This window comes from Neovison vison, chromosome 11 (assembly GCF_020171115.1).
Source record: "Neovison vison isolate M4711 chromosome 11, ASM_NN_V1, whole genome shotgun sequence".
In the NCBI taxonomy this organism is placed as follows: Eukaryota; Metazoa; Chordata; class Mammalia; order Carnivora; family Mustelidae; genus Neogale; species Neogale vison.
Genome location: NC_058101.1, coordinates 18,113,282 through 18,137,189, shown reverse-complemented (window position 1 = coordinate 18,137,189; position 23,908 = coordinate 18,113,282). Strand labels below are relative to the sequence as shown.

At 33.9% G+C, this 23,908-nt stretch overlaps 1 protein-coding gene across 12 annotated transcripts in view; it reads left to right on the top strand.

Annotated features, from left to right (window-relative positions):
- Window positions 1-20,195, top strand: part of ADGRL3 (adhesion G protein-coupled receptor L3) — a 793,594-nt gene extending 773,399 nt beyond the window's left edge. For 8 of the 12 annotated variants that reach the window (XM_044268169.1, XM_044268166.1, XM_044268170.1 and 5 more), the window contains one exon: window positions 18,531-20,195. In XM_044268169.1, coding sequence (XP_044124104.1) covers window positions 18,531-19,330 — 800 coding nt within the window. In that variant the 3' untranslated portion in view covers window positions 19,331-20,195. Of the gene's footprint in view, window positions 1-5,597; window positions 5,679-11,835; window positions 11,965-16,591; window positions 16,644-18,530 lie in introns of those variants that run through there. The other 4 variants (XM_044268172.1, XM_044268171.1, XM_044268179.1 and 1 more) reach the window with 3 other exon arrangements.
- Window positions 20,196-23,908: the final 3,713 nt, after the last annotated feature.

Here is a 23,908-nt window from a genome sequence, read left to right as displayed (position 1 = left end):
TTTGATATGACTCCTTTAAATCATCCAACCTCTCACTGCCAACTACACAATAGTAAAAATGGTTTGTACTTTACTGTTATTACTATTACTATTATTATAGCTTTTATAGATACCTTCACAAAGAGAATGCTCTATGTAGATTCCTTATTATTATAGTTTATTATCTTACTGCCTTATATACAGTTAGCCGTATCTCATCTCCTTGTCATAAATCAAACGAGCTGCAGTGAGTTACCTTACTAATTTCTAAATATAGTGCTATAAAAAATTCCCACTTATTTTTGAAATATTGCTGTTGTTTCATATAAGTTGCTGAGGATATGATTTTTTTTAAAAAAATCTATTTTTAAAAACTAAATATACATACTCAACTTCTCTTCAGAAATCCCTGGTATTCTTTTCTCTACTTGAACACAGTGTGGCTCTTTATAGTTTTTGAATGCTTTGGGATTTCTCCTTTAGTGGGTATATTTTATCTATTGTACACTATTCAGTATTCATCCATTATCTTATATCCATGAAGAAGCTGGGTTTTTTGGTTACTTGTCCACGTGGAATGGCTAATAAAGGATGAAGTCTAGAGTCCAAACAAGATCTTTCTGACTGCACAGCCCTACTCAGGAAAACAAAAATGTTCACTCTTTTCTTATGAGGACAGTTTTTCATGAACCTGGCTAAGATTAGAATAAAGGTATTTTTCTCCCTTCCCAGGGAAATACGATATACTTAACACCACAAGCATTAACAACTTTATTTCTTAATTTCCTTCACATACTATTCATTTCCTTCTACTTTATTTTGTGCTTTTTTCTTTAGAGTGGATTCATCCTATTCATTTAGGGAAATAAAAGCTTTTAAAACACTGTGAACATCGAGAAAGATGGATTGGTAATATTTTTCAGAACGATTTGATACGGAATATGCTGATTTGCTATACATTATTGCCTGATTTTAGGACTTAGGTTGCAAGGTATTTATAATCATTCTTCTTTTCTTTGCTGGAAGTTCTCAAGGTATTTTATTGTTAGAATCTTTTATCTTTAATTTCTTATGTTTCAGTGAAAGGATGAACATTTTGGTCAGAGCAAAGATTGTGTTTAAAAATCAGGTAAATAGCTTCTGCCTATAATAATTCAGCATAGCACCAAGCAAAGGTAGAACTTTGCCCATATAGTTGTACTATTGAATTTGATATTGTCCTCTGTCAGAACAACGTAAAAGTGCCTAGAACAAGTAGAAAATCTGTTTGCATTAACTTCAAATAGACACTGATAATGCTATAAATTAAATTTACTATTTTTAGGTGCTAATTCCAGTTTTGACAAAAAGTATGAAATGTCTTATAATTAAAATTTAAAAACAAGCCTGACTGTACCTCTCATCTGGAGAAGGGTTCCTACTGTACTGTAAACATAAAGCTTGCGATGATATAAATGTGGTACACAGCATCCAAAGTTAACTAACAAAGTCATTACTTGTTCAGAGTATTTTTTTCTAAGAAATGAATTGTATTAATTTATATCTGCTACTTTTAAAATCAATAGGAATTAATTCAATTACATGAAAAATTAAATCATGGAAGAGGGATATATGGTTAGGCAAAAGAGACCTCATTAGAAAAAAGATACTTGAGTTGTGATTACCAATAATTGTGCAGTATCCAATTAAAATAGCTCCTAGTTTATTGAATGACATTGCATACAGAACCACGCACTTTATATAGCTCAGCCTTATATCACTGCATGCCATTTAACAGTGTTTAATGTGATAGGTTCTCCTATGATTTTCATAATAGACTTTCTTCATAATTTATCATTGTAAGGAATGCGGGTGCTTCAAAAACTAAGACAAGTAACTCATCACGTTCATAGAACATAATTTACAACCCTAGAAAAACCACTGGAGAATTAAGAAAGATTGGAGAGGATACACAGATTGAAGGAAGATAGTTAATCTTGTTGTAGAAAAGTAGAAACAATGTAAGTTTCCTGAAAGAGACTCAGGCTAAACAGAACAGAACAGAACTGATCATGATTATATGATAAAACAGGCCTTCTCTGAATGTTATCAAGAATCTTTGTATTCATAGACACTTTGTTTTACTTTATTTTTCTCAGACATATCTTTCTAAATATCAGTTCCAAATTTAGTAATATTCAAGTTTTAGCCAGGATAGGCCTGCATGTAAGCTATGTAATTGGCTCAATATAGGAAAGTATGCCGATGTAGGGCAGAGCGTTATACAAAAAGTCGTGTTTCCTTCACGATGGTAAAGCATTTCATATTGTTAAGTAATTACATTATGCTTTCCTTCCCTTCCTTTTTTCTGAAGTGTGTTTTATTAAATGAAAATGCACACGGAATGTGTGATTTACAAATACCTGTAGCTGTGGAACTGACTACATACCATTAACATATCAAGAGATAATCCAATGTAGAGAAAATAATTAAGTAGTTATAGTGTGAATGGCAATGACAAATATTCTTTTGTGAAATGCCTTTAATTTACTAAAAAGAACTGTAATTTACTGTTGTTTTGCCTGTGGTTAAGCAAACGGCTCGTTATCTTTAGGCCTAGTATTTTTTGTTTGTAGTACTATAAAATATATTTAAAAATGTCCAGCATTCAACAAGTCCCAAGTTAATAACACACAGAAATGCATGCCTTTGGCCACAAAGAATGAGTTATAGAGATGAATGTCTGAATGGTATATGTTCATCATGTCAACTGCCGATTAACCACTTACACCATTGTGCAGTGAAGATTCACCAAGAATTCTGAGTTTTAATTTTACCACTGTTGGCTTGAGCAGTCAGAAAACCAGAGATCTCTAAGCAGTTTTGTTTTCAGTTAATTATGAAAAATTATTAGATATAATTATACTATATAATGTAATATGATATAATATAAAAATACATAAAATATATAATACGAAAAATAAAACTTTAGAGCTTATATATATATTTATAAAAACTTTAGACTTTAGGTTAAAGGAAGAGTTCTTAAAAACAAAACACAGATTATAAATTATAAGAAAAACATAAATTTCTAGCCTCAAAATATAAACAGTACTCATAATAGTAAGATATTATGTATGTAAACAACATAGCACAGACAAAATGTTATGCCATGTTGTATAAAGAATGTCTACAAATCAATATATATCGGCAAAAGATAAGAACAGGCAATTCACAAAATAGGAAACCCTTATGGGTAATAGACATGAAAAATTACCGCATCTTTTTGATAACCAGGGAAATACAAAGTTTAACAGTAATATGAGATATCATTGTATACTCTGATCAGATTGGCAAAAATGTGAAGCTTACAATACTAAGTCCTGGTAAGAATCTGAGAGATTTATACTGCTCCTGGAAGTGGGAATTGGTGCAAATACATTTGACAGAATTTGGGCAATATATTCTGAATTGAAATGTAGAATGTATGGCCCAGTAATTTGACTTCTAAGTATTTACTGAAGAAAAACTCATGTGTCTGAACAAGAAGACAGATATTAAGCCAATTAGTGCAAAATATAGGGAAAGAGAGATAATTTATAGGGTTCCCATATCTAAAACTCTGAGCTTATCTATTGAAACAGAGACAACACCTCTGCATTCAAAACATTTAATTTCATTTTGAACTAACAATAACCCAATCTGTACTTTGAAGAAAACATGTCGTTGAAGTCCATATTAATAGATTCCCAGTGAATGAATTTGCTATTAAAAAAGCTGAAGAATCTCTGAACCATTTGAAAGAAATTTAATAGGGCAGGTTGATTAAAATTTAATAGCAAACTTGTTGGCTATTAAAAGTGCACAGTGTGATAAATCAAGATGTCAGCTCTTCAATTTATGACTTTAGAAAAAAAATGCTGAAAGGGTTCTTGGCTTTCCATGAAGTATTTCTTCTTTGACACTTCATAACTTCATTAATTATTTGAATAAAAATAGTACAAATTATAAAATTATATTTTCTGTGATTTTTATATTATTTTTAAGGATAGCATGTAGATTCTTTTAGTTTAGTTCATTATTATAAACAACTTAGTCTTGATTCAAATGGCTGTTGCTATTGTATAAAGTAGCCCTTTAAAATTGAACGTGATCATTTTTGCACTCTTTCTGTAGATTGTGTGTGATATGATATTGTATTGTTATGCAGACAAAGAAAAAATAGGAAAAAATGCTAACAATAGATAATACCTATTGAATCAGCTCTCCAGAGTTGTGGAAGTCTCTTTGTTGATTAATTGCCATATTCGTGTATTCACTAATATTACATAAACAAACAAAAATGAAAGTTAAATAATTGAGCATTACAGAAAAGCAGATGAGAGAGAAGTAATGCACTCCTATCAGGCTCCTGATAAAATTTCACTGAAACATATTTTTGGGAGAGGATGCTAAAAAACGTTTGAAAATCACTGATTGAAATGTGTTTGAATAAAACTACCTGAGTCAGGTGTGACCTTGAATAAATTCTCAATGTCTCTGGGCTTATAAATGTTTCTTTATGTAGTAAATGATGGTAATAGATTAAATAATACTAAAATCTTACTCCCTTCTAAATTCTAAGTTATAACCTTTCTCTGTTACATTATACAGCAGCTCATCAGGTGATTCTTATAGTCAGAAGACGTCTTTGGGGGTACTTCTGATTCACTTTCAACAGTTTTCTTGTTTATAATATAGTTCATACGCTAAAGAAAAAGACTTATATTTTTCTTTTTCTTTTTCTTTTTTTTTTTCTCTATACCAGTGTTCTTAGCTCTTTGTAAAGGAAATCAGAGTCACGGGACACTTTCACAAGAAAGAAATGCAGTCATGTGTGCACGTATAACTAACCACACAAACCTATAGTTTCACATTCAATTTTAAGAGTCTCACAGCTCAATATATACCATCTTTTGGTAAAAGAGCCCTTGCTTAATACCAAAGTTAGTATTATAATTCCATGAAAAATGCCATCTTCAGTGAAACTATTCTTTACTTGTATGAAAATGCCAAAGTCAAGTTCTGAAGACCGAAGCAGAGCGGTATCATCCAGTAGTAACTCTGCTTTCTACAGAGCTCTGATTTATACACATTAGTCAATCTATGTCTTGGAAACGACTTCATAAAAGCAAAAGATGTCATATCAAGGGAGAGAGAACCATGAGGGAACAGAATAGAGGACAAGGTATATTAAAGAAGAAAGACCTATCCAGATAAAACTGTTCTATTGGAATGAAACGAACATTTACCATCCTAGATATTCATAAATAACAAGAATTTAAAAATTAGTAATGTTGGTATGCAACTTTCAAGAATGGTGTATTCAGCTGGTTCATTAGAACACCAACGTCTAGAACTAGGCAACTTGGCTTTCCCCCATAAGAACAAATAAGAATGAAAGCACATTAAAAAAAAAAAAAGTGTGAGGGGAAGAACAAAGCGACAACTCAAGTTATTTTAAGAGCTTTTCAGTGTACTTTTGTTAGCCTGCTGTCAAGAAGAGACGTTGTTTGAATTAGGTTTCTGAATGATATAATATGGATTCAAGTGGGATTCAACTGTCATCTCTTTCTCAGATCTATTTTTTTACTTCACAGTTTCAGAGCCTGCCGCTCTACGTTCAATTTCCAGGCCTCAATTACACGTATCACACTGAACCAACCTAGACAATCCTGTCGTTCAAGGCCTCCCCGTGTCAAAACACCTATTTTATTTTCGTAAGGAAAGAAATACAACAGTTTCGTGGTAAAACCATGCATTTGAAAAGAGTGTATTCGTTATTATTCCATTCAAATTGCACTCATTCAAAAACTTTTCCATCTTCAAGTAGAAACTAAGTAAAAAAGAAAAAGACTCTTCTTAAAAGATCTGTGATTTTACATTTAGTGTTTTTTAGTGGCTTTAGGATCTGACTTTCAAATAATCGTCAGAAAAACTTCCCAGAGTTTTTCAGGATGGAGTATGAAAGCCCTTTATGCTTTGTGTCCTGTTTTCGCCTGTGTCTCGTGTTAGGCTCTCTGTGGACAGCTTTATTGATGATTCGCATATATTGAAATTCAATTTAATTCCTTTCCATGGTTTTCTTAAAGAGCTAACCCTTGTTTGGGATGGTAAAGGAGCAGTTTTGACTAGAATGTAGCCAGGATTTAGTGAATCAGATAATTAAGGAGTAGTTATTCTTACATAGTCACTTGGAGATTTTTTTACTTTAAGCTCTTTTCAGCGGGCTGTGCTAAGCTATTTTTCCCCCTCTTATCATATTATCTGCAGTTAGCATTCAGGTAGCATTTTGAATTTCCAAATAATTATATGAGTGTCTATTTCTGCTTTAAAATTTCAATAGTATAGGACCTGGTACAGTGTTAGAAGGAGAGGAAGAAATTACATAGGGATTGGACAATTGATGCTCCTAAGAAATTTGTTCAAATTATAAGACTGCTCATAATTGATAAAATTACTTGCTTTAGTTTGATACATGAAGATTGCCATAGAGTTCACTTTTTTTTTTTTTTAAGATTTTATTTATTTATTTAACAGACGAAGATCATAAGTAGGCAGAGAGGCATCAGAGAGAAAGAAGGAAGCAGGCTCCCTGCTGAACAGAGAGCCCGGTACGGGGCTCTATCCCAGGACCCTGGGATCGTGACCTGAGCCAAAGGCAGAGGCTTTAACCCACTGAGCCACCCAGGCACCCCAAGTTCACATTTTTTTTTCATTAAATAACAAATATTACTGAGCCCCAGGAACTATTCTAGACACTTGGTATAAGGGTAGTAATAAAACCCCATGTGTTGCTTGCTTTCCTGGGGCTTACATTCTAGTGAAATTTGCACATAAACGTTTTTTTCCCATATGCAGTGTTGTAACTATCTTTTCCTCAACCCCGCAACATCAGCCTATTTGTGTCTTCAGCCTGACTAACCAGTAAGCTTAACTTTCAGCTGAGAAACAGTGACAGATGGTCTGTAAACACTTATCTTCTTGGAAGTCTGCCGCAATTTCACAGCTATTAGAAAGGAAGTTTACAAATCAGGAGTAAGTCGGAGGGAAGAGGAAGAGACAGGATGGACAGAACCTTGGAAAATAGTATCAGAATTCAAAGTGACCTGAGTAAATTGGGGAAACACAGCCAGAAGCAAACAGCATAGGCTTCAGCACAGACAAGTGAAACGCAGTGCAGCTATAGGGAAGGATAAAAGTAACTTGGCACGCTAAAGACCCAAGAAGACAGGTTCTATACAAGTTTTCACTTCAGAGTTCTAGGCATTGGCAAAAAGGCAGTGTTTCTGACACAGTAAGGGCCACCTTTCAAAGGTGGTACCATTGATGTGACTAACTGTGAGTGGGCACGGTAGGAACCATGTGATAATGCCTTGTTGCTCTTGTTTGGAATGGCAACAGGAAAAATGACCTCTTGCAAGCTTTGAATGTCCTTGGAAAAAGGATCGCCTTCTTACACTAGGGGAGTCAAATGAGAGAGAACTGATTGGTTACTCAGACATATCCCTTCTTCTTTCAAACTAGCAAATCCATAAACCTGATGCATAACTGATTCACTTTCTATCAGGAAAAAAGGCTCTTAATACCCATGATAAACAAGCGTATTTTGTTGGAAAGTTTTAGATTGTTTTTATAAGCGTTTGTGTGGTTGTAGATTTAAAGGCAAGTGGATCTCTAATTATGACCGCATGTCACACATTTGGCTGTAAGATCACTATCTGATCTGGATTGTGTCCCGATTTGAGGAAGCCACCTACCAAAGCCATGTGGCTGGGACTAAACTTTGTTCCATTTAATCAACATTGTGTCACAGCGTGACTGTGTACCAATCGCGTTTCTGTGATGGTTGCTGGCCTTTCCAGATTAGCAGGAATTGATTAAAAAACTCAGTCTTCCTACCTTAGTAGTTTGATTAATAAAGGTGTCTTCAATACAATCGAAAACTAGAAAATACTTTTAAAAAACCGGAAGAGAACTTGATGGTAGGAAAGCTAAAGCCGGATGGGTTTTCTATCACAATTTTGTTAGCTTCATTGGAATTCAATTACAGAACTCCATTTTTGTATGATTAAATTTTATGTCCTTATATTTTTAATTTTTTTTATAAACAATGATAAAGAGAACAGAAAATATTGATTCACCTGCTTTTTGCTTGTGATTGGTTCTTCCCAACTCCCCTATTTCCTTATCCTAAAGCACTAAAGAGTGTATTCTTTTACACTGGTCTAGAAAAGAATACATATATAGACAGATATGACAAAAGAATATTTTCTTTTGTAATCTATATGAAGCAAGGAGGGGAGTAGCAGGCAATCTTTGTAGCTTATTTATTTTTTATTTAGTTCAAATTAAGTCATATGTAGTCATGAAAGAAAATGTATAGAAATACAGATATAAGCCCCAGCCACAAAGGTCTAACCCTTATTTGATCTGTAAAGGAATGTAATGATTTTGAGCAATTTTATCTCTAAGGTTTTTACCCTAGCTCATTTTAAGTTGTTTGCACCTTTCATTTTCTATTGAAATTCTTAGAATAATTTTATCATTTGTATTGGAAAACTGACTTTCCTTTTTACTTGAAAGAAGCTATATTAATAAATATTAGGTAGCAGGTACAATTTACAGGTAATTTGCTTTTTAAAGATGTTGTGCAGACCCGGTCTAGTCTCTAACAATTTTAAATATGGGTAACATCAACGATACACATGCTTAAGATTTACAGTATTCCATTTTTTACCTGAAAGGCACTGTAGCCAACTCTTTGTAGTTTTTCTGCTAGTATTCTATGTATTTATCAGTGGAAAGTAATAGCCTGAATGACCCACTGTATGATAAATTAAAGTTCTGCCATCTCAACTGTGTTAAGACTATTTGAATGTATATGTTGTACAATTTCAGCAAATTCTCATTTAATAAGTGAAAAATTCTGTGCTAATTCTTTGCAGGTTATATAGAATACAGGCACATGGCTTATTTCCTCAAGGAATCAATCCAGCTTTAGAGATCTGAGAAGCTGTATTGTCCTGTAAATCTAGAGGTTACAGTATGTGTTATTTGGGCCACGTGCCTGGCTCAGTAGAGCACGTAGCTCTTGATCTCGGGGTCATCATTTCAAGCCCCGTGTTGGGCATAGAACCTATTTTAAAAAATTAAAAATGAGATAAAGTATGCATTATTTGACTGATAATTTACTGTATCACAAAGAGCTTTGATTTTGAAAAAAATAAAAATAAAAAACTATCATAACCAAGCTTTTTCTCCTTTATTTTACATTTTTTAAAAGATTTTATTTATTTATTTGACACAGAGAGAGAGAGAGAGATCACAAGCAGGCAGAGAGGCAGGCAGAGAGAGAGGAGGAAGCAGACTCCCCTCTGAGCAGAGAGCCCGACCTGGGGCTCGATCCCAGGACCCTGGGATCATGACCAGAGCCGAAGGCAGAAACTGAGCCACCCAGGCGCCCTTTACGTTTTCTACAAGTTACTCAACATTTTTGTTTCATTCATTCAATATAAATTACTTATTATTTTGAGATAATCCTGGATCAATTTGCTGTTATATGAAATAATGAAGCAATTGTGACCTTGTGCCCGGTGTTCCTCAATATCTTTGTAAAACTATACTACAAAATCATGGCGAAGATACTGACCAATAGCTAGCAATCTTGTTCCGATGTCTTCAATATTACTTATACTTAGTTGTATTTGTGTGTGCGTGTGTGTGTGTTTAGTTCAATGCAATTCTATCACAAGAGTAGGTGGTGTTTACAGCACCATAGTCCAGACACAGAGTAGCTCCATAACCACAAGGAAGCCTCATGTTGCCTGTTCCTAACCGTATGACCACATCCGCTTCCCTCCCGCTTGCATCTTGAACTCTGTCAACCACTAATCTCTTCCCCGTTTCTATAATTTTTGTCATTTCAAGAACAGTATCTATATCAAAAAATACTTAATATTTAATGTTTAATAAAATTTATATAAATAAATTATAAATATATTATAAATAAATAATTTCCATATATATGGAATCATTTAGTACATAACCTTTTGGATTGTCTTTTTTACTCTCTCTCATTATCCAGCAATTCATCCAGTTTGTTATGTGTATCAGTACCCATTCCTTTTTATTGCTGAGTAGTATTCCATTGTAGGGACGTGTTTCAGATTGTTTAACCATTCACCAGCTGAAAGCTATTTGGGATGTTTCCTCTTACAGACTATTATACGTAGAGCTGCATGAACATCCACGAATAGGTTTTTATGGGGACATAAGTTTCCATTCCATCTGGGATGAGTGTCCAAGAGTACAATTGCTGGGTGGTACCGTAACTGCATGGATAGTTCTAGAAGTAACTGCCAAACTACTTTCCAGAGTAGCTGTAGTCTCTTACATTCCCCCAGTGAAGTGTGAATGATCCACTTTCTTTTCATCCTCGCCAGCATTTAATTTTGTCACCACTGAAATTTCCAGTGTCTAGTGATATTGTATTGTTGTTTTAAACTGTGTTTCCTCTATAGATAATAGCAATTCTTCTCATGGGCTTGTTTGTCACCTGTATGTCCTCTGCTGTGAAATGTCTGTTTATTTCTTTGGCCCATTCTGTAATTGGATTGGGTTTTTTTGTTTGTTTGTTTTCTGTTTGGGGTTTTTTTTTATTGTTGTTGTTTTACTGTTGATTTTTGAGAGTTCTTTCAATATTCCAGATACTAATCTTCTGTTGAATTGCAAATATGTGTGCATTTGTTAGCAAATATTTTCTCCTGGTCTATATATCATATTTTCATTCTCTAATTTATATATTATTCGTAACCTTATATTTGTGTTCAACCCGACTATCCCCATACAATTTACATTTTCTTGTCCTCAATCACATTTTCCTTATCAACTAACATAAACATGCATTCTGCCTTCATTTTATACATGACCTAATTATATTTAATAAAACTGTTACTGTGATCTTTTGGGTTTTTTTGGTTAAGCAGTTTTGGAAAGGGAGGTTGCAATTCATACCAATGATATGTTTGGAATTAAGTACCTCTATTCACAAAGAGATGAAATAATTTTACTCTGCGACTTTGCTGTGCCAAACTTCAAACAACCAGTTGGAAAATGGAAAATGGAATTATATATGTGCTGGATATTACAGAATGCATATTTTTAAAAAATATTTTAAAATAATATCCATATGATTATTTTATCAGATTTGTAAATTCACCTAATTAGTATGCTTATTATGGTGTACTAATAAGAGTGATTATGTATTCATTTATTTCAACGTAAGGAATTCCTTTCCATAGAATTTTAAGAGATGTCAAATTCTTCTGTTGTGTCAACAACTGCTCTCCAAATGAGTGTTTTATCGTAAATGTTGCCTTTTATTCTTTTTTTTATTTTCATTGAGAACAACCCAGTGGTTTCTGTGAATGAGGGAATGTTTTGTTTATTTGCTTTAATTTTTTTTCCAGCTTTTGTTTTGTTTTGTTTGTATGGAAGACTGTATTTTGCTTTTTTTTTAATTTTAATTTTAATTTTTCTTTTTAATTTTTAGCAAGCATGGGAATAAATTCTTGCTTACACTTTGGGAAAGAGAACACCCTAAATGTGGCTTAATCAACATTGTAAACCATTTTCTTTCCCACTGACTCTCGGATATGTGCATTATTGGAAACATGTGTGCTTTAGTGGCATATATTTTTGAGTCTAATTAGCTGCCTGCCTGTAATCAGGACTGTATCAACTGTTGTCATTCTAAATGTTTCCTTTCTTTTTTTCAAACACATTTGCCTGATTGACCTTTTTTTTTTTCTCTGTCTTTCTATGGGGCTGCTCCAGGAGCCATGGCTAATCATCTTATAAGCAATGCTCTGCTTCGTCCGCATGGTACTAACAATCCCTATAATACATTGCTTGGGGAACCGGCGGTCTGTAACAACCCTTCTGTCAGCATGTACAACGCACAAGGTGTGCTGGAGTTTATCTTAATTTTTTCAAGTGAGAGTCCCATTTTATGTAGCTTTTACGGCCACATTCTATTTTTCTTTCCTTCCACCTGCCTTTCTTTCTTTTGGAAGCAGACACACAGACTCCTTTCGTCTTCCACCCCTCTTGGTGCTTTTATTTTCCATTTTCCTTAGGTTTTCCTTTGTAACAGCTGGATCCCTTCCTTCTGATAAACAAATGCTTGATTCATCAATCTGTGTTTGTAACGTTATAAAATGTATTGTGATGTGTCAGTGCTTTTCTTGTTGTTGATTGATTTCTATATTAAATACCTATGTATTTATTTTGAGAAAAGAGACATTTGCTTAAGGTAAGTAAGATAAAGGAGGACTTGATTCAAGAGTCTCAGTGTTATAAGACCAAGAAAATGAGCTTACATTATTAAGCCATGACGCACACTCTAGGCACAAGGCATCAGTATTGGCGAAAGCACTTAGGCCAACACCATGGAAAATTACATGGAACTAAGCCGTGGAGAAAAGAGCCATTCAGTTTGCTACTGAACTGAACAATAGCAAGTCAGGTTCCACACTAGCTTGCCATTACCAGGGTGAGCTGGCTCAGGAAGGTCATGATTTTTTTTTCCCCCCTACCGTGGCTATGTGTGAAAAACAAGGCTTTGGGATATGGTTCTTCTGAATATCCTCCAGCTTTAAAGGATAAAGAAATTTAACCGCATGTCAATAAATAACCATAAATCTCTTTAAAACCACTTCTATTATAAGCGTTTGGACATGACTCTACCTTTTCTAAGAATAAAAAAATGATGTACTGAAGCGCAAGAAATTAAAACTATCCATATCCTATGGAAGAGACCACAGGCAGGAACTATTCAAATAAAAGTTTCCTAAAGGAAAAGCCCTAGTTAGGGATCCAATTATGTAATATTATATTGAAAGAAAATTCACTGTAACAAAGAGGCTTAAGTGGTTCTTTGAACTTGGATGTGATAGATTAGCCGTATTTAGCTTTCCCAGGCAATTTTGAATAAAATTCCTGTTATTCTCGGTGGGCATCTTTGTGCTTTCTTTTCCTTCTCAGTCAGAGGTGAAATAAGAGTGTGGCGAGTGAGTAAAACTCGGTGTGGATGGCCGTTCCATACGAGTGTGTGTGTTACAGCACTGCCATTGGGTGTCTAAAGCCTTCTGAGCTTCCTACGTGACACCTTGTCAGATCCGTAGGATGATGTTAACTTACCTCAAAAATACTGAAGTCAGTAACACGGAAGTGACTTCAGGAATATGGTCAAACCGTTTCTCACTAAGATGAAGTAATTAAGGGAACTTTTGATTTATCAAGTTCCATAAGGCCTGCCTGTCTTAGAATCAAAAGAAGGAACAGAGCTCATGGACCCTCTTCACCACGGTGCTGGCGTTCTGTCAGCCCGTGTGCCTCTCTGATGGGACCCTTCTGACCTCAGGATTTCAGACTTGCAATGGTTGAAATGCTCCATTTGTTACATAGATTTTTTCCTTCCAGTGAGCTGAAATTTGCCTCTGGGCAGGACGCTTTGATTTGCCCTCTAGAGCAAAGAAGAGCAAAGTATGCTTCTGCTCTCTCTGTCAGTCCTTTTAAATACTTTGAAAGCAGATCATGTGGCTTCTTCCAGTCCTCCATTTCCCTAGTGCCATCAATATGAGGTAGCTTCTGGGTCCTTCTTCATGGCTCCCCTTCGGAGTCGTCTCTCCTTTGTCGATATCTCTGTTTCACTGTGGCACTCAATGAACTGTACATTTCACAACACAATAAATGTGACTGGACAGAACAATTCTGCAGACCTTTGAACGCTTGTGTTTTTTTTTTAATTAGGCTAAGTGACAGTAATTGTGTCATTAAAGTTTTACAATGTACTTACATATCAGTAAGTTTTCAGTAATGTTAGGTAAAAATTTGCATCATATCTGCAAATTAAATCTATTCTACATTCACTTTATGCAAAGAGTTGTTAAAAAGCCATAAAAATTGTTTAATTTTATTTAATATTGTTATAAAACAAATAAAAATTTAAATAACCTTTTCTTCAGCTTTTTTATCAGATATAATTTCTAATGCCTTATGTAATGAACAACTAATAATTATTGATCTATGTTTTCCCTAATTCAATATCTGCCTTCGTATTTTATTTTTACCGGTATCATAAATTAGGGGATTTTTCTAAGGATGGAACACTACTATAAACACTATGAAAGTGAAGTTTTCTCAACACAACATTTAAAATAATACCATAAAGGTATAAAGTTTTACTCCTGTGAAATTATTACTGAATACTGCTCTTAAGATTATCAAGAAATACACAAAGGATTCTTCTGAATGGATTTACTGTGTTTGTCAGTAAATTAAGTAAAGTCTACTGACTTTTCTTAAAAATAAAAGTAAATAATTTTATTCATGTTTTTCAGAGTCAGAAGTGAAATTGTTTAACTGTTTAATGTGTAAAAACTTTTTAAGATGTTAAACTATAGTGTGCTTAATGTAATTCTTTTTACCACTGACCAAAAATATATCTTAGTGATTGTCATGTTGATACTAATCTTATGCTTTCAGATGAATGCACTTAATATTCTTACTGGCAAGGGGAAATCTTACATGAAATATAGGTGACTCGGTATGTACTGGAGTGGTTTATGTTGAATTACCACTTGCTTCTGTTCTGTGGGTTCTCTTAATTCAGTTGCACCAGTGCCATCCAAGCAAAGAAGCATTCAGATTTAAAGTATCCATATTTGTTTGTAATGCCTTTACTTAAAATATGTAGAGATGTGTTTATAGAGTTACTGAAGCATATAGAGTTAGGAATAAAGATGACTAATATACTTTTATTATATTGGATTCAGAGTCTGTCTGTGGAAATATTTAAAACTTCATGCATAGTATTTTTGGACCATTATCATCTTGTCAGTGCTAGAGAATTCAATTTTTGTAAGATAAATCTCGCTATAGATTAACCTGTCAACAAGACATAAAATAGAGAGGAAGTCACGATTTTACAAAATAATTTACATTTTAAAGCAATTTAATTCTATCCTCCAACTTAAAGAAAGACATACCCTTAGGACAGGATATAATGAAGAATATATTATAGTCAGTAAGATTACAAGATTATATTATAAAATATATAAATAAATATTCTGTTATGGCTTCAAAGCCTAAGGCGGATATGAAGAGGACATAGATGGCGGTGCACAGAGGAAATCTGTGCGATTTCTTTCCGATCTCAGTTCTGCCACTATTAGCAGGGTGGGGTTAGATGGGGCCCAGCCTGTCTTGGCTGCAGTTTTTTCATCCCTGAAAAGCAGGGGCTGAACTTCAGTCATCTCTCATGGGCTTTCCAGTTCTAAAATTCTATCATTTAGGGAAGGAGCCATGATGAGCTTGCAAACGATTTCCATCTGTTAATAGACTGGTTGGCTCTTCCATTCAAATTATTTTTCTAAAGTTATTTGGAAACTTTAAAAGAACTTTCCTCTCCATTTTGAAATACTGTTGGTCTTTTCTGAGAAATGAATCAACTTCTAAGTCCAAAAACCATATCTCTAAAGCAATGGTTAATGTTTTATTATTTAATTTTTATTTATTTATGTATTTATTATTTAATATTTTATTATAATGTTTTAATGGTTAATCAGCTGGGATCTCCTGAAATGAGCTAGCCCAGTGAGCTTCCTGGTTTTTATGTTTGTGATGATTTAACCTTCCTGTAAACAAGTTCAGCAAGAGCTGTCCTTTATGACCTGATGAAAATATGAGTGGTTTTTTTTTAAAATAATTTTGCTAGGATTGTTTTTTAAAGGATTAACTCTAAAATGGTTTGATTGCAAATGATTGTGTAACAATCCAGAAGAAAATCTGGTATTGACGGTGATATTTTTCTTGCTCTCACGTTGTCTTGATACCAAGTAATGGTTGGATTTAACCTTTTTCTTTCTCCATAGTTACACAACTTTTGAATAAGAGTTCCAGAAATGACAGTTCTGATCAGTATTATTCACAAATGATAAGAAGCATTTATATAGGTACAGTGGGGGAAAGATAACCTTTTTACATGAAGAGAAAAGATACATAAAGGAAAAACACACAATTATGGAAACCTACAACTGTGTTTTTTTTTCTCTGTATACAAGCTAAAGATTTGATATAATTTCACTGAAAAATTTTAAAGTTAAATAACATTCCTTAGAAGCAGGTATGTTCAGGTAAACATACACATAATATACGGATGACTGAAATATAGTTGTGGAAATTGTCGTGGCTTGCACTCAAATCTTTACTCTCCTCGGTTGGTGTAATAATCTTAACTTTAAAATAAATGTGTTTTTGTTTGACATTTATAAACTGTACGAACGCTTATTGAAGACTCATTTTATTAGCATGTGTTAAGAGGGGTTTCTTATTTTCTGACTAACATTTCAGTATTTTTAATTATGATAAACCATGTAACACAGACTCATGAATTTTGGGGCAGTGGAAATTATTTCCTTTGACTCTTTTTTCTGCATATCATCAATTTGCTTTTTACTCATGTTTCTTCTACTGTCGCTGTAAGCTTACTTGTTGTTTTTTCTTTCCTTTTCTTCATGCTGTCGTTTAGAGCCCTACAGAGAGACAAGTATGGGAGTAAAGCTAAACATTGCATATCAAATGTAATTTTTTTTAGTTCACTTTTATTGCATCACATATAGATGATGTAGTTATTAAAAACAGTTCATCTCACAATTTAAAAACTAAAGAGCCTATGAATCGACTTATATAAATTTATGTTAATAGAGATTAGACGCTTTTGTTGTCTGATTCTTTTACTGTGTCACATGATCAACATAGTTTTTAAGTCTCATGTAATGTTTGTGTGAGTTAAATTGTTTTTAAATTAAGCATTTATTTTTGCTAAGTAATGCATAAACTTTTCATTTTTATTAGTACCTTCCATCATACAAATGTATGTCCCATGCAGCATACCCACTTTATTTTACTATGGCTGTTTCCAACCTGTACCTAATGCATTGACAACAGAAATAATACACACGTTTCAATGCATCGGTCACTCAACCATAACCATCCAGCATACCATAGCGCCCTCCACAGCAGCATTCACCCATCACATATGGCCCTTTAAAGAGCATTTACTTTTATTTTTCTTAACATTGTGGATTTGTCTACAAGATATCTTATAACATGAAAATAAATCGCTTCACCCTATGTCTGTGATGGCTGCCTTTTAATGAATATGTTATGCATTCCTGTTTTGGGGACCTGTTACTTGAGTACAGAGTATGCATCAGAAGTCCATATAAAATAGAGTCCACACTTTATTTAAACCAACCATGAACAAGTTCAGTTTTGATAAACATAACTGCATCACAGATATAGAATGAATGCTATATTTTCACAAGTTAGTAGTGTATTGAGAAGTTTAATAGAATCCTTCTATTAATTGTTCTGTAAAGAAATATTCTTTCTTATTTATGAGTATTGGTTAAATGTTTGTGTTTTATTTTCTTTCGTGGTTGCATTTGAACTGACTTTGGAACTATTATAGATTCTTGGATTTCTGTTTATTCAAGAGAATGCAAAAACCTTGAAGAAGCATGTGGTTAAATTTTATTTCACTGCAACTATTTCTTCCCAGAATAAAATGTTTAATCTTCTTTAAATTCAAAGTTTAGTATATGCACACAAAGTCATCATTCATTATGGCATGGACTCTTTAGTACCAGCACTATGTTTTTAGGAATCATATGCCTGTGTCTTTACACATTTTCTTGTAGTCTTACCTACTGACCCTAAACAATCACTAATGGGTTTATAGGTAGAAAAAAATTTAGAAAGTAAATCCAACTAGTTTTGTTTTGAAAGTTCCTATGTGCAAATTATTTTGATGTGCCACTTATTTGACTAAGCATTATTTCATGACTACATCATACTGACAAATTTAACATAATCCTTTTGTGGTTTCGTGTGTAGGAATTAATTTGGATCTCACAAAATTATATATCAAATTGTTAGAAAGTGCTTGATTCTTTTACTTTGGACAGTATATTCAAAGCACCACACATGAATTATGTTAATAGTATACCTATTTTAATGTTAAGACATGTAAAATTAAAGGTAATGAATTACTGAATTGACTTTGATGTGTATAAATTGAAAGCAACGAATGATTACACCAAAATTTTGTTTTGTTTTGTTTTGTTTTGTTTTCTAAGTTATAACCAGATATGCTTCAGATACTCTCAGGCAATGTTTGTGTGGAAATCGCAAATTGATAGGTTTTTTAAAATTATTCATTTAAAGATTTATTTTAGTTAGATACCTGTCCATTTCTAAGGTTTCTATCGATTGTCCAAGTGTATATATAATAGGTACATATAGACTTAGTAGTATTTTTTTACTTCCAAACATTTTATGACTTATTTAAACATGCTAGCAATTTATACATACTTCATAGTCAAATGTTTTTCTTTTGTGTTTGTGTGTGTGTGTTCTACGGCCAGTCGGATGTAAATGTCATAGTGTTCTGTAATCTTTTTCAGAGGGGCTTCTGAACAATGCCAGGGATACAAGTGTCATGGATACTCTACCACTGAATGGTAACCATGGCAATAGTTACAGCATTGCCAGTGGTGAGTACCTGAGCAACTGTGTGCAAATCATAGACCGTGGCTATAACCACAACGAGACCGCCCTAGAGAAAAAGATTCTGAAGGAACTCACTTCCAACTATATCCCGTCTTACCTGAACAACCACGAGCGCTCCAGTGAACAGAACAGGAATCTGATGAACAAGCTGGTGAATAACCTTGGCAGCGGGAGTGAAGACGACGCCATTGTCCTGGATGATGCCACCTCCTTTAACCATGAGGAGAGTTTGGGCCTGGAACTCATTCATGAGGAATCCGATGCTCCTTTGCTTCCCCCAAGAGTTTACTCTGCGGAGAACCACCAGCCACACCATTACACCAGAAGGCGGCTCCCCCAAGACCACAGTGAGAGCTTTTTCCCTTTGCTAACCAACGAGCACACAGAAGATCTCCAGTCACCCCACAGGGACTCTCTGTACACCAGCATGCCGGCCCTGGCTGGTGTGCCCGCCGCGGAGAGTGTTACCACCAGCACCCAGACCGAACCCCCACCGGCCAAATGTGGTGATGCCGAAGATGTTTACTACAAAAGCATGCCAAACCTAGGCTCCAGAAACCACGTCCATCAGCTGCACACCTACTACCAGCTAGGGCGCGGCAGCAGTGATGGATTTATAGTTCCTCCAAACAAAGATGGGACCCCTCCGGAGGGCAGTTCAAAAGGACCAGCTCATTTGGTCACTAGTCTATAGAAGATGACACAGAACTTGAAACCAACGAAACTGCTAACACCTGGTGGACTGTTCTGAGTTGATATAAGCAGTGGTAATAATGTGTGTACTCCTAAATCTTTACGCTGTTCTTGAAAGACAAACACGGACTTTCAGACTTTTTTTTTTTTTTTTTTTAAACTGGGATTTATAGGTCAGCCCAGGGGAGAAAGATAACTGCTGAAATTCCCCTGTGCCCTCTCCTTTCCTGTCCTTCCCCCTCAGATGGAGACTTCATTATGTTAATGAACGAGATACGAAGAAGATGGCGCTCATTGTGGCCTTGTTAAATTCTGTTGTGTTTGTTCTAACATCTCTGATGCTCTGTTACTATAATAACAAGGACCTGATTTTTAAAAGGCCAGAATGGTTGTTTGAAATTAGTAACAATGCTGCATCTAGATTGGAGTGCTGCACAAACAAACATAAAAACAAAGGAAAACTGTATCACATAGTGGTTTTTAGTCACTCACAACCTGAATTCACCACAGCAGGAATAGCTGTGGAATACAAAATAAAACAACAAAATAATGAAATGGAGGGGATTCTAGAATTATATGCTAAATGCATATTTTATGATTTGCTGTATTAACTGATGATAAAACTAATGGCAGAAAAAAAATGAACAATTTCTATGTAATGTACAGATACTAGCATTGCACATATAGTCAGCTTTCTGTTCCTCCAGAATTTGAGTCCTGTTAATGTAGTGGAAAAAAGAGATATTTTCTTTTTCTTTCGTGCTGGTCTTGCAAGTTTGTCTACCAGTAAGAGAGCAAAGTTTCCTTCCTTTCTTCTTTCTTTTCTTTCTTCCTTCATTTTCTTTTCCTTTTGTTTTCTTTTTTTCTTTTCTTGTTTCTTTTTCTTTCTTTCTTTCTTTGTTTCTTTCTCTCTTTCTTTAGTTTTTTATTGCTTTTTGCTTTTTTTCCTTTAAAATTTCACCTGGCAAAAAAATAAATAAATAAATAAATGAAACTATCACTTTATAAGAATCATTTTCTAGTAATACAAACAAATTATTTTTTACAAAAAAAAATAAAATAAATAAAATTAGACTTCCTTCCCTCACTATATATCTTTATTCAGTCAGAGTATTTCCAAGAGCATTTTTGCGAATTAGAGCAGGACGAACTTTTCTGTTTACAGTGCACATTTGTTGTAATGCAAAGCATATTTGGCAAGCAGTTCATCACCAAGACAGTAGCTATGATTCTAGAAGTCAAGAGGTGTCAATAGAACTAGTGGGGCTTCTGCATGTGAAAAAAAAAAAAAAAAAACACTAAAACAAAACGGTATCCCATAGGCGTTTAAGTGCTGAATGCTCAGTCCGATCCCCAAGTGGGCACCTGCACTATCAATTTTTAAAGGAAATTCACTCCCTTGTAGTAAGAATCAAAAGGTCAAGTTATTTTGAAGTGATTTTTTTAAAGCTCTTCTGTTTATTAACAGGAAGATTTATTTATTTGACAGGATTTTAAGTAATGTAGGAATACAAGAGGTAAATTAGCAGCACATATAATTTTTTTTTAAATTTATGATCCATTTTGTATGGTCTCAAAGTTGGATGACCTCATTACTAATATTTGTTGTAAAAGTGAAATTTGTTTGCCAACCAATAAACAACTGATTGAGATTTAGAAGATATTGTTTTGCTGTATGTACTATATGATTAACTACTCTTTTCATTTTTCTCGTCTTTCCTTCTGTTTTCATTATATATACTTTGCTAATCCTCTATGGCCCAAATGAGCCATGCAGAAGAAATCAAATCTGTCGAGACGGATAACCTAAGCACAAAATTAGACCATTTTTTCAGACAAAGTAAACCAGAAAAAATGGGATGGGCATGTTTATGTTGGATGAAATAAGATGTATAAATTACTTTAAAGCAGGTTAATATATGTTACTATGTGCTTATTTTATAAACCAGCTGGAGTCACCATGCCTACTATAAAAACCAGCTTCAATCAGAGATTTAATTATTGAATTAGAGGAGAGATTGCACCATGTATTTCCTTCCTTCTAAGTCCCACTTCAATGTTTGAAATTCAAAGCCACTCAATTGGCTAAAAAGTGCCAGAATAATGGCAAAGTGATTATCCATTTTATAAAGATACGATATTTTTATGCTAATTTTTGTTCCATATATGGAAAAAAGTCCTTTCAAAGAAACTTTCTAGATCTTCAGTAACTGAAGAAACTTTTCCAGCAGTGTCTAAGCATGGAGTCCCTTCTAGAGCAAAGCCAGAATGAATTTGCCAAATCATCATTTCCTGGAGTATGTTCTGGTAATTTCTTTTTTTTTTTTTTTCCCCTCCAAATCTAAACAACACCCATGTATAAATTAATTTTTTAAATTAAGATGAGAAGAAGTAGTTTACAAAGTAGCCAGTAATCTATATACAGTTTAAAAATAAATGACAAAAAAAAAATTCTGTGCTGGGCCAGAGTACATCATAACCTTGATATCACCTCAGAATATCTTATTCATCATACTTTTTTGGTCACTTAACATAAGTATTTTTTTAAGTCTCCAGATTTTTCCTAAGTTGCAGGAGAACCTCAAGCTTTAATGGTAATTAGGTTTTTTCAGACCACACTATTGGCAATATTAGCACCTGACAGGTGGTTAGCCTATCTGTTGCATAGAATATGTTTGGTAATGAAAGAACCGTTTTTAGACAAGTTTAAGGTAACTTCAGAAACACAGACATCGGTCTGTGGATTATGAGCATCTATGCTTGTTTTGCCAGTTTGACAGAAATCTATGCGAAGGCAGCTCTGTCCGTAAGAAACTAGTTTCACAGAACAATGGGGAAACTACCTCAACTCAGCTTGCTGATGCTGCCAATTCTGATTTTCAGATATCGCTACCTCCCTGCCCATTATCTTTTATGTTTGATTACAGGGAAATTTGAAGCAGGTAGCCTCCCCAGCTTTACATAGAACAAGCTGAAGAAAATCACTTGAATACACAAACTGGTGCAGAAGGCCATTACGTACTGTCAGTTAATGAAAGGCTGAGATTCTCGAATTTGAATACATCATAATTGATGTGCTTTCAGAAAAACTTAAGATCCCAAAGACTTACAGAAAGAGATTGTTCCCCCAAGTTTTATGTGACTATAATAAAACAAAATGGTAAAGGAACTAATTATGTATACATTTCAAAAGAAATGTATGTATAATCTAACATGTATTCATTTAGTCCGTCTTACACTAGCAAGGGTTGAATTCCTGAACTTGACTTTTCCCTCATGTATTCCCTTGTGTAGCTATTGATAAATTAATAATTTTAAAGTTTTTCTTGTTTTTTTAGCACCTTTGGTTGACTCTCTTTTAATACCCTGTGCCATCCATGACCTCCTTATCTGAATATTTCTGATGTTTATCTGATTTTCTGTAAAGTAAATTTTCACCAAACAGACATCCTGTACATACATATTTGGAGAGCTGCAAGTAAAAGTTATGCCAATGAAATAAACCAATAATTATTCCCTAGTAAAATAATGTTTTCATAATATTTTACTCTTGAACTTTTTTTGTCTTTTCTTTTTGAGGTCTATTTCTTGTTACTTTATCAGGACACTAGCTAATAGACCTCATGTGTAGCTGATTCACAGACTGTTGGATTGTTGCACAGCCCATGTTCTTATTGATGATATTTATGGAGAAATCTAAATTTTGTGAAGGAGAAATAGATTTGATTTCCCTTAGGTTTTTTTGAGTGTCTCTCTGGTTCCACTCTACTAAAGTTAAAAATACTAAAACTGAATTATAAATTGCTATGCTAAAATAATTGCCATGACAGAAATGAATTTATGTGATAACAATTACATTGAAATGAAAATAATCAGGAAACTGTATTGATCAAGTGCAGATAATGGAAATACCCTTAACTTCCTGTCAAACAAATTTACAAAAGACTCTAAATTAAAAGCGTAGCTTATGATCTATATTTTTAAAATCCCCATTAACATAAAAATGTCAACATATCGATAAAGGATTTTAAAATTAAGTGTTGTTTTTTTTTTTAATTTGTTTTAACTTAGTTGGTATGGCGAAACTTTTCATGGTAAGGGAGATAAACATATAGGAGAATTAGTAATATTCATATAGAACCCATAGACATAATTTTAGGCACTATCTTCAGCTTCCCTCTCCCCCCACATGTTCACATCAAGTGACTGGTTTGCTCACTTCAAAAAAAAATGACATTAAAAACTTAAAAATTTACTTTCTGCATTATAGAGACCAAAGGGAATGGAAAAATAGTTTCTGGGTTGTCTAAAGGTCAACTCCAAACTAATCAGTAATCATCTCCTATTAGTGAAAGAATAATTTGTTTTTAGAAGCTGTTCATTGGTACTGTACCAAGGTGCTACTGCTTGAGATGTTTTTGGAAAAAAATAAACAAAACAAAAACACTATAGAACTACTGTGTCAATTCAGATTAGAGCGAAAGAGCTATACAAACTCAAACCCTAATTTGATTTTGAGCAATTCTAAAAATGGTGACATTAATGTCTTTTCTTCTCTAACAGAAGTACGTGAGATAAA